This window comes from Athene cunicularia (assembly GCF_003259725.1).
Source record: "Athene cunicularia isolate RWA chromosome Z unlocalized genomic scaffold, athCun1 chrZ_part1, whole genome shotgun sequence".
NCBI classification, from domain to species: Eukaryota; Metazoa; Chordata; class Aves; order Strigiformes; family Strigidae; genus Athene; species Athene cunicularia.
In genome coordinates, this window is record NW_020799142.1 from 16674694 (window position 1) to 16685772 (window position 11079).

At 36.1% G+C, this 11079-nt stretch overlaps 1 protein-coding gene across 4 annotated transcripts in view; it reads right to left on the reverse strand.

Annotated features, from left to right (window-relative positions):
* GPBP1 (GC-rich promoter binding protein 1) overlaps window positions 1-11079 on the reverse strand; it is a 47529-nt gene that overhangs the window by 26462 nt on the left and 9988 nt on the right. For all 4 annotated transcript variants that reach the window (XM_026865686.1, XM_026865688.1, XM_026865687.1 and 1 more), the window contains exon 3: window positions 4486-4605. In XM_026865686.1, the coding sequence (XP_026721487.1) occupies window positions 4486-4548 (63 nt within the window). In that variant the 5' untranslated portion in view covers window positions 4549-4605. The remainder of the gene's footprint in view (window positions 1-4485; window positions 4606-11079) is intronic.

The window sequence follows — 11079 nt, forward strand, 5'->3', positions numbered from 1 at the left end:
CAACCTACAGGTATTTTTCCTTTTCATCCCTCCTCTAATTTCCTAGGTGAGGGGAAAGGGTTAGCAAACGGCTGTGTGGTGGTTGGCTGCCAGCTGAGTTCAAACCACAACATTTGTGTGGGCAGCAGAACAGAGCACAAGTGACATGTTGCAGCAGAGGAAAAATAAAAACAGTTAGAAAGGACACAAGATCACACTTTGGAAGGCAGAAGTAAAGTCTGGGATCTTAACTTGGGTGGTCAGAGAGTACGCATGCACATTCCATAGAATGCAAGAAGTAACTTCCAGAGGCCGCTATACCCAAAAAAGGCCCAATTTATTAGTCTTGTCAGTGTAACTTAATAAGGCAAATGCAACTAGTTATGAAATACAAATAAAACCTAGACTCAAAATTGTACAGATGAACAAATATACTTCAAATTATCAGCTTATAAGTAGGCATTGTAGAAATTTTAAAGAAATAAATCTTTAATATCTCAGTAGGAAGTACTTTATAAACTAAAACTTCATGTTGAGAATGGCACTCAAAAATACATCCTGACTAGAACTCATACCTAAGGAGATTAAACCAAAAAAGATCATGTCTTCTCTATTACTTCTATCTGGCTTTACTATTTTAACACTGTAACATTTCTTTCACCATTACATCTTAAAAATTAAAGAATAAATTTTCATTCTGCAGAAGTAGTGCTTAGTCTTACTGTTGTTCACAACACACATCTCCCAGTAAAAAACAAAGGGCTGTGTTACCCAGCACCTCCTGGCCACACAAGACAGCCTTTGATGCAGATGAAGCAAAGCTCCCTTCCTTCCCAGTAGACTTACTGTACATATATATGTCCACTGTATTGCACACATACAAGAGAACCAACATGTCCCAGAGCCATAAAAGCTACAAATGCATAAATGCACAGCTGCATGGAAAAGTACTGTGTCAGCAAACTAAGCTTATTGATTCCAGGGAGTATGAACTTTATCACACCTGAATTATCAACTTCACTACCTGAAGCTCACTGCCTCTCCAGACTGAGTAACATTCAGGGGAAGAAAAAAAAAGTACAGCAGTAATAGTGTATGTCTGAAAACGAAAACCCCAAGGTTATTTTGACTGTTATTATCCACTAACATCTAATCACACTATATTAATATTAAAAATAGTCCACTGATCAAAGCGAGTACGGAGAAAAAAGAATTCACAGTAATACGTTTCACAACTTTGGAAAACACTGAATGTTCAAGAAAATAATTTCCTTCTCATCTCCCTCACCCCTACACAAGACCATCACACCAAGAAAAACGATACCCAAGTTCTACTGACAATACCCAAGCAGAGCTCAAGGTGCTGTTCAAAATTCACTGCTTAAAATTTGAACTCAAGTAAGCAACAGACATATTTAAGATAGAGTATGTATTTCCAAACCATACAGAAGTCAAATGAAAAGGAACTGCCCTCTCAATTTGAGATCTGAGAAGTGAATTACTTTGACAAACTTGTAGTCAGAAAAAACAGAAAACTACAAGAAAATATAAAAATATAATTAGTTCAAAAATTATCATAATGAATCTCAATATTTAAGTAAAAAATTAATCCTTAAACAGATTTTGAATAAGCTGCCAAAAATTTCAGAAAGCTCCAGATCTGTTGATCACAGATTAAATTTTAGAACCTAGTTTCATGTGTTAGTTTACATATGAAAATTTTCTAATATTGCCTTTGGAATTTTTCTTTTTTTTTTTTTCTATGAACATTAAAGATCAATCACATTTTCACAAAGTATAACTGACAGAATTTTATATGCATGTTTGAGTTGCACATCATATAATGAATCTAAAGTCTCCAAATTGTGTGCAAAGACTCATGCAGTTTGCCTTTCCCCCACATGATGGAGGTGTCTATCAAGCATCGTCTGGCAGAAACAACAGTAAACTTTGTAATCAACAGGAAATCAACTGGCAATTTCTGGAAATTGAGAAATTATCTGACGAGATTCAGCCAGCCAAGAAAGCAAGCAACACAGATTTTTTGAAGTATAAGAAGTAATCTTACTGCTTAACATGAAGTCAAAGTAAGCTTGTAAAAACAGAGTTTATCAGTCTGCCTGCAATCTCCTCACACAGGTTTTATAGCAATCCTTTCTGAAAAGTTTTGTCCATTTCCAAGATGGCTTCACTATTCACAACACCCTCCCATTTCCATTTGCCCAACTGCAATACTGCACTGACGCAAATATAGTAGTTCCAAACCTGAAAAGCTACTGAGCAATGGATACCCAGCTATTTAGGTGGATTTTGCTATGAAGTGACAGGGATATGATATAAAAGCTTATCTTTAAGAGGAAATCATCAGCAATAGGCGAGATAGGTTTCAGTCAATCTAATCTTTATCAGTCACATTAAGAAAGCTCATTCACAGTCCCAGCATTTATTTGTAAAGAAAAGCCTTGCCTATCCAGGATTGAGGAGGGAAACCAAGCCTAATTCCTAGAAGTTCGCCTTCAGGGAAATAGAAATTGACCAGGCAGACTTCTGTTTCTCTTTCTCAAGTCTAAATGATGTTGATACCATAGTCTCACCCCAGCTCCATTCTGCATGAAACATGAGACACCTTGCCTTCCTCTCCCCATCCTTCCTCTTCATCCCTATCCCTCTTACCTGTTTTTCTCTTCAGTTGCTTTGTTGATATACGGGAAACAGAAATAAAACCTATTCTAGCAAGTGGAGAGGACAGGAGTCCATGTTTGAGACCTGCCTTGCAAAGGAATGACAGGACAAGCCTTATTCTGTAAGCCAAGAATTGCTACACATCAGGTACAACCTGAAGACTTCGCAAGTGTGCTGTATATCACAGAATGCTGATCACTGAGGGAGGAGGTAACGCAAGTAAATAAGCCGCATTTCTAACAATGAAGCACAAAGACTATAATGGAGGAAGCATGCAACTACAGAGTTTTCGGAAGAGATGAAAGAAAGTTTATCTAAACTCCTTGAAGCAAAGAATAACAGAACAGGATCCACAACACGTGGTTGCAATGAAGTTTCCCACAATTCAAGAACTGAGGTCACAAATACAACCCATACCTCATATTTTCGAGTGGTACTGGAGTAGTTCTAAAATTAACTTTTATTCTGCTATATTGACACTTCAAGCATGCAGGGAAAGCTCTTGCAGCATGAAATATATGATGAAGACCGCTTTCTAATTGTGACACCTATTAAAACTAAGCTCTAATTACTCTTCCAATTGAAAATATATTAAATTGGAAAAAGCAGATCAAAATAATTAAATATATCAGAAATCACGTACAATGAAAACAAACAGATCACAGAAGCCATCCTGGAACAGATAGGCTTAAAGTTCCCAGAACAACTAAGCACTGCTGATAGACTATACTAAACAAAGAAGTTACCTAGGTCAGTGTAGAACACAGACAAATAGAGCAACGTGAATAATGACATTCGATGACCTGACTAAAATAAGGCATGTATATGTTTGTGTGTAGACATATATAAGCAAAGCAATGGGAACACTACTAATACTGATGGCTAACTGCATTTAAACAATACCTCAAGCCTATTTCCCTAAGTTTATGAAGGCTAAACATTTTTCATGCACATGAAAGACAGCAAGAAACTTACATAAATACATTAAAGTATGGTAATGCCACTCTCATAGCTGCAGATAAGGAAACTGCATTCAGAAGATTATAATGAAGACGACAGGTCTACAAATAAGGAAATATATGACAGGAGTTTGAATATCCAGTGTTGCCTCTGCTTCTGCATTCACACAAATTAAGAAAGAGTGGAAGGATAGGCCAGAAAAAAAGAGAAACATTCATGAGATAAACATACTCCTGACTTCCTGGAATATTTACAAATCCTAACAAACCAGATATTTCTAGTTCCTGTTTCCAAGCCAACTGTCCCATTGTATAAAGTAAGTAATGGTAACCAAGATGAAACAACCACAGTGAAGATGCACAACTATTTGAAAGCACCACATTTCAACAGTAGTAACAGGCATCCCACCAGCAAGTGAAAAGATTCAGAAGATCTATTTCAAAAGCATTTTTTTTTTAATCGTTTGGATGACAGAGTAACACTTCTGTAAAATTTATAGGGCATAGAGCAAAATCCTAAGTAAGAACATCAAGCACATGCCTCCATCATGGTACTTCTAGCACAAAATACAGTAATTGATTTTAAGCTCCCGACAAAGGCAATCTTAATCCAACAACAGTTCTGATAATGCGGCCAGGCACATGTTTCTTCCCATGAACTCATGTGCTCAAGTAAAAAACTCTACTGGAGGTATAAGCTTAACAGCCACAGTACAACTACTTAAATCACAACAAGACTTGCTAGATATCATCTGTTATCATCCTATTCATAAAGGGACTGGCATTTTTACTTTGATTGAGGTTATGACATTTAAATTTCCCTAATAACGAGAATGCCTGTTCAAAAGAACAACAAAGAACATACCTTTGTTGATGGTGGTGGAGTAGGAAAAATAAGCCAGGCTGGAGCAAAGTCATGCTGCGCCATTTAGGTCCAGTCTCCCCGAATCAATGAAACAAGGCTTCAGCACCTCGTGGCAAGTTCCTGTAATTGGAAAAACAAGAAATGAGTACTTTTCAGGTGCTTATATTACAAGAGGATTATACTTGTGCTGTTTTGATCATAATTTCCGTTCTGTTTTCTGGTATTATTTTCTCACCCAGATCTGGTTTAGAATCTAACTATCCTCATCTTGTTTATAGCATCACATTTGCGCTTCTACTACCAAACTGTTACACTCATTAACTATACCTCAGGTATCATGAATACACAACTGTAACATTCCTTGCTTTATTTCCTCATACATGGGATGAAGTGTCTTGTGTAAGGTCTGATCCAGAAAGCTGTAGCAAAATTGCTGAAATACTTTCTGGTACTATCTAGAATGGATTTCAGGAGCTATTTCATGAGCCTCCTAGAAGAAGCAGATTTTTTTAAATTAGTCCCTAAAATTCTCAGAGGCCATGTTAAGGCTCCTTATGAAAAAAACAAGATGCTCAGGGCCACCATAAACCCCATATTATCCCTAGATTCAATGGAAACAGAGTTCACATGTCCAGAAATAGTGTCAAAATTCAGTAAAATTCTCCAGTTCAAAAACAGGCAAGAGAAGGTAATGGCTTAAGATTCAAACCCAACATTGCTTTTTCTACCCGTGCTCTCCCTACTGGTAGGAAAACATCTCTCAATAAACAGAAGAATGCAAGATAAGGTGAACTATATTACCTGAAGCTGAAGTATATCACAGAAGGGAACGAAACTGATGAAACACGACCTGAACTATAAGGATATCTGAATCAAGCTCTGCAGCTAGACACTACAAAATTGTCAATGATGCAAAAATATTTTAAGTATGATATACACACTATTAGAAAGCCAGATAGTGAAAACATAATAAACACCCACATACATTTCATAGGGAGACCCAAATAAACGTGTATTCCACATCTCTGCACAACAGAGTGCAGATCTGTCAGTCAGTGAGCAGAGATGTAGTTCACTTTGAACTAAGGCTGCTGTAGCATAAGCAAGAGCCACAAAATCTTAACTTGGTAACTGGTCATTATTATTGTATTCTGGTCTGAACCAAGCTATTGCATATTTTCAGTAACAGATGAGACTGTTCCAGCTTCTAAAAGGAAGTCTAACAGATCTGTAAGCCTTAAACTGCACTTTGAGATGCCAGTTCTTTTTTATGCCATGAGCTCATACTTAGGTTTTTAGGCACCTGCAATGCCAGAGTTAAACTGTAAAGTAAGATGCACAAAACCTACTATCGTTAAATAGAAACAAGTTTAGAGATATATGTCACCAGAATAACTTGATATAAATTACTCTGTTGAAATCATTCAACACTATTCTAAATTAACCTCAACAAAAATCCCAGAAAAATTTTCTAAAGAATCCAATTATATAAGACTAATGAAAAAACAAATAAAGGAAGAGTAACAGAACCATCATAAAATGGCTTCTAACAGGAACCAAGTTCACTTTTACTGATGTCGTGGCTTAACACCAGACAGCAGCTAAGCACCATGCAGCCACTTTCTCACTCCTCCCCTCCCCCTGCAGTGGGACAGGGAGGGGAATTGCGAAAAAAAGAAGGAAAACTCATGACTTGAGACAAGAATGATTGAATAACTAAAATAAAATATAACACCAATAACAAAAAATAATAATAACAGTAGTAACAAAATGGAATATAATAAAAATAAGAAAGAAATAAACCCCACAAAAATACAAGTGATGCGCAGTGCAATTGCTCACCACCCACTGACAGATACCCAAGCAGCAATCTACCCTGCAGTTAACTCTCCCCAGTTTATATACTGCGTATGACGTTCTATAGTATGGAATAAATATCCCTGTAGTCAGTCAGGGTCAGCTGTCCCAGCTGTGACCCCTCCCAACCTCTTATGCAGCCCGAGACTACACATGGTGGGGTGGTATAAAAGGCCTTGACTGTGTAAGCGCTGCTCAGCAATAACGAAAATATCTCTGTATTAGCAACACTGTTCTCACACTAAATCCAAAACATGGCACTGTACCAGCTACTAGGAAGAAAATTAACTCTATCCCAGCCAAAACCATATCAACTGATTAATCATGTTCAGCAATGGTATAGAAACAGCATATACAGATGAACCAATATAAGAGATGCTAAGAAACAACAAATTAAATGCATTAAATGAACAGACTAGCAGCAGGAAATATTTTTTTTCTCCCTCCCTCTAGATAGAGTTCTCACATCCAAGCAGAACAATCAAGAAACCTTTAGAAAGGATCAAGACAAGTATCAGTGCTGGAAGATCAGCACAACAACAACAAACTCTTCAAACCAAGGCACTTACAGTCTGAAAAACAAAAGGAGAGATTAGGCTTGCACCAAAGAAAAATGTAACAAAGGATTCAAGAAATACTACCAAGTTATTGCCGAATTGGCTATTACATATGGGGCAAAGTCACTAACAACATGATTTCTTAATAAATTCATCTTACTGTTGTTAGAAAACCAGTCAAGCCTCCTAACACTGCTATTTATCCAACTGCCATGAAAAGAGTTTATTCTTAACTCACTGATCTACCTTTTACTTTTTGCACATAAATCAAGGGCTTAGGTGAGATTTGGTGATCACCAAGTATCCAAAGACTGGAAAAGTGTTTTTAACAGAGCTTTGTCCACGGATCACTGATACTGGGTTATTTCTTCCTGTAAAAATTACTCTAGAAGCAGATTCAGGTCTTCCTCATGTTCTCAGCTCTCCAACTAAAAGCTCTACAAAGGGTTTTTTATAGTGCTGCTCTGTTGGATGAGTCAATCTCTTCCTACAAAGTAGTATAGTGAAGTGGAGAGACAGAGGCCTGGTCCAAAACTACACAATACTCAAAGTGCAAAGTCAGGAACAGAGTTATCTGTAAATTCCAATAAGCCCACAAAAAAAAAAAAAAAAAAAAAAAAAAAAAACACGCTTTCAGGCCTCATTCTTCCAGGTAGTTTTGATAAAAGAGCAGCACTAACAAAAGCACAGATTTTTAGAACATTGCCTGATCAGTTTTACAGGTCTACAGTTAGACTACCAAGAAAAGCAACTGTTGACAATACTGATCTCCACACCAAAGTCAAAAAAACACCTTCATCTAATTGTAAATATTAGTGGTCTGCCAATTAGACACAGAAAAATCAGGTATCTGCATTATTAAACCTTACTAACAGGAACAAATACCTTAGCCATAATTAAATTGGGAAACAAACAGCACATCAGTTAAGGACAAATATTAACATATCTCTTTAAAAAAATGTATTTTAGAGTACGTAGACTACCCAGCTCTAAGTTGCCAATTCCACATTTCACCAGGCTTCATAAACACTCTTACAGATGCTAGCTTTCTGATATTGTCAACATTTGTTCAACAATGTATTTTAATATAAAAACATTTTCATTACAAGCATAAGCTCTGTTTTGACAATTTGGCAAATATTCAGTAGCTCTAAGATACTCTTCATTCTCAGGAAGATATTCTTGGTAAATTGAAAACAGACCACAGAACCTGAGAATTGGATGTCAGGAAGACTACTCCGCTGCCACAGGAAGGATTATGCTTAAATCTTACATGTCCAGCTGGGTTGTCAAACATGCTTGTTCCTTGCTTGCTTTCCAACTTAAGTTAGACCAACTACTGAGACTACCACATTATTCTGCAACACATCCCATCACTAGAAAGGTTCCTCCTACCAGGTCTGACCTAAGTCTTTTTTTTCTACTATTCACATCCATTATCTAGACCTTCCCCAGCAGAGATATTTCTACATTGTGTCCCCCAAAGCACTTGCAACATCTACTCAGATTCATACCATCTACAAATTTAGTACGCGCACTCTTATTAATAACTTTGATCATGAAATAAATACTGAAGAGAGTTCTTCAGAAATGTACCTGATATATCCTTCCAGCTTGACATCAAACGAGAGCTGCTTTTACGAAGACTGAGGAGCCACTACCATTACATACGTAATGTTGATTAGCAGTTTAAGAACGCTTCTGCCTTTCAGAAACACAGGACTACTTTTAGATTTAAAGAAAACAAAAACCAAAAACCACACACTTAAAGTTTTTGAATAGAATGAAAGTCAGTAGTATGCACCCATACAAACATTTACAAGAAACTACTTTAATTATACTCAGACATGATGAACTCATTTGTCTGCTAGCAAGCCTTCTCTTATATACACACCCACACAACAGATCAACCACCGTTCATTGACACTGATAAAACAGCTGTTATACTCCCAGAACTAACACAGCTATAAGAAGCAAGCTTTATTGAGGTAAACACCACATATTTGAACACAGTTCCACTGCTTTTAGAAACTCTCTTTGTAACAAGAGTGACCCAAAATTTATCACTGAATGTTTAAATCACAATTCCCTAGCAGCACAAACTCAAAATATATCTGTGTCATTCTGTAACCAAAGTGTCATAAAAGCTAACTAGGCTCAGGTTGTGCATTACTGAAAAAGAGCTGCACAATTCTAGAAAAGATAAAAGAAGATACTGAAAACTGCTATCCTCATACTATTAACACTGAAATGCATTTAAATATTCAATCTCCTCTCAGCAATAGCCTAGGATGCCCGATTCAAGTACTGCATAGTGACTTCAGAAAAGACAGTCTTCTACAGCCCATAAATTTACATAAAATTTATGTTTTGCTGTGTTGTAGATAGTAGAATAGTTTAGAGCAAAGAAAAAAACTGTTTTGAAATTTATTTCTTGTGAGAGATCTGACAGAAGTTGGTAAAGCATTCTGTTTCGGGTAACATGCAATAATTATTCCAATATTCCATTACATAAACCTTGTCTGTAGTTTTGTGAAGTGTAATCTTCACCAAGGCAGTGACTGTCAAGGAATTATCAACAGCTGGTTCCAAATGATATACAGTGAAGAGATCTGTCATAAATTTAACTCAGTCATCCTCTTTGAACCACATTAGAAACTGAAACAAAGACACTGTACAACGTATGCTTAACCAACATTCAAAAAAGGTTGGGCTGAGGTTTTATATGGTTGAATCAATAAGGTCCTTTTGTGATAGAAACTATTTTTTACTAGCTTTAAAGTAGCTGGAAACAGTACTTTTTAAACAAACTTACTTGTGTCATCTGAGGGCCATTTTGAAAATTTAATATATTGCCTGTTTTAGAAAAAAGAAGTAACACACTGAGAAAAGGGAAGCAGAAAGTCACTGCATGAAACAGGAGTCAAGACTTCTGTGAAAAGGCTAAGGAAAGACACCTAGAGTCAACTCCCAAAACTCTGCAAAAACAACCAAAAAATGAACTAAAACAACTATAATTAGTTTCGCTTTTGATTACCAAATTAAATGAAAAAAAAATTAAACAGTATAGTCAATTTTCCTTGCACTACTACATTCTTCTTTTTAAAAGCACAGAAAAAGATATTAGTAAAATCACACTTAGTTTATTTTTGCACCAAGTAAAATTTATATTTCAGTGCTGTTATTCTATTTCAGTGATCAGGGACAAGAACAGTCTAAAGAAACTACTTGTCTTGCTTTGCCTTACAAAATGAAGACCTAAGATGTATTTAAACAGTGGTTATAAACATATGAAGAAGTAAATTCCACAAGAAACAAGATGTCTTAATCCAAAACACAGTAAGAATCACAAGGAGATACCAACCATAGTAGACTTAGGCTGGACACACAATCCTGAAGATCTGAACAAGATTCTAGAACAACTTTAAGACTTAAGCAAATACTTGGATCTGTCAATTCCCATTATGCTTCTACCTCAGAAACTAGTAATCGTAACTAAATAGCTTAATGCATAAATACTGTGACACTACACAAAGATAACACTGTAATAATTAATACACTTTTTCCCATCTTAGGTGGTAACCACATAAGAATACTGTTTCCATAAGATTTTTTTACCCCCTCTTCCCTGATACTTGAAATCGGTGTAGTTGTTAAAAACACAAACCTAAGCATGAAGACCACCCACCACAACTGAAGTATAAATCAGATTTTTTTTTCTTTTCCTTACAATAACACAAATAGATTTCAATATGGTACAAAAGCAGAAAACACCCTGTATTCACGAACTTTCACATTAACTTACTTACAGATTACTTGAGCACAGTGCTTCTTCAAGCTTTATCATATACTACAATTTTCACCTTATCTGCAACCTTTAATTCACTATTACTGGGACAAAATATGGGACATACAAAATGACTAACATTTAAGTTTTGTTTGCAAAGCTTCTTTGTAAGCCAAAAAACGTCCATGCAGTTAGCACATAAAAACAGGGGCATAAAATACATAGATCAAGGAGATCCAGTTGAACAAACTATCCAAAACAGTGTTATGGAATACATCTCACATTTAACAACCACAATTTTTCATATTTTAATAAAAATTGATTAATTTCTTGCAATATATTTTTTAAAAATCTCTTTTCCCAGGCTCCATGTTCATGGCTGTCTCTTATACA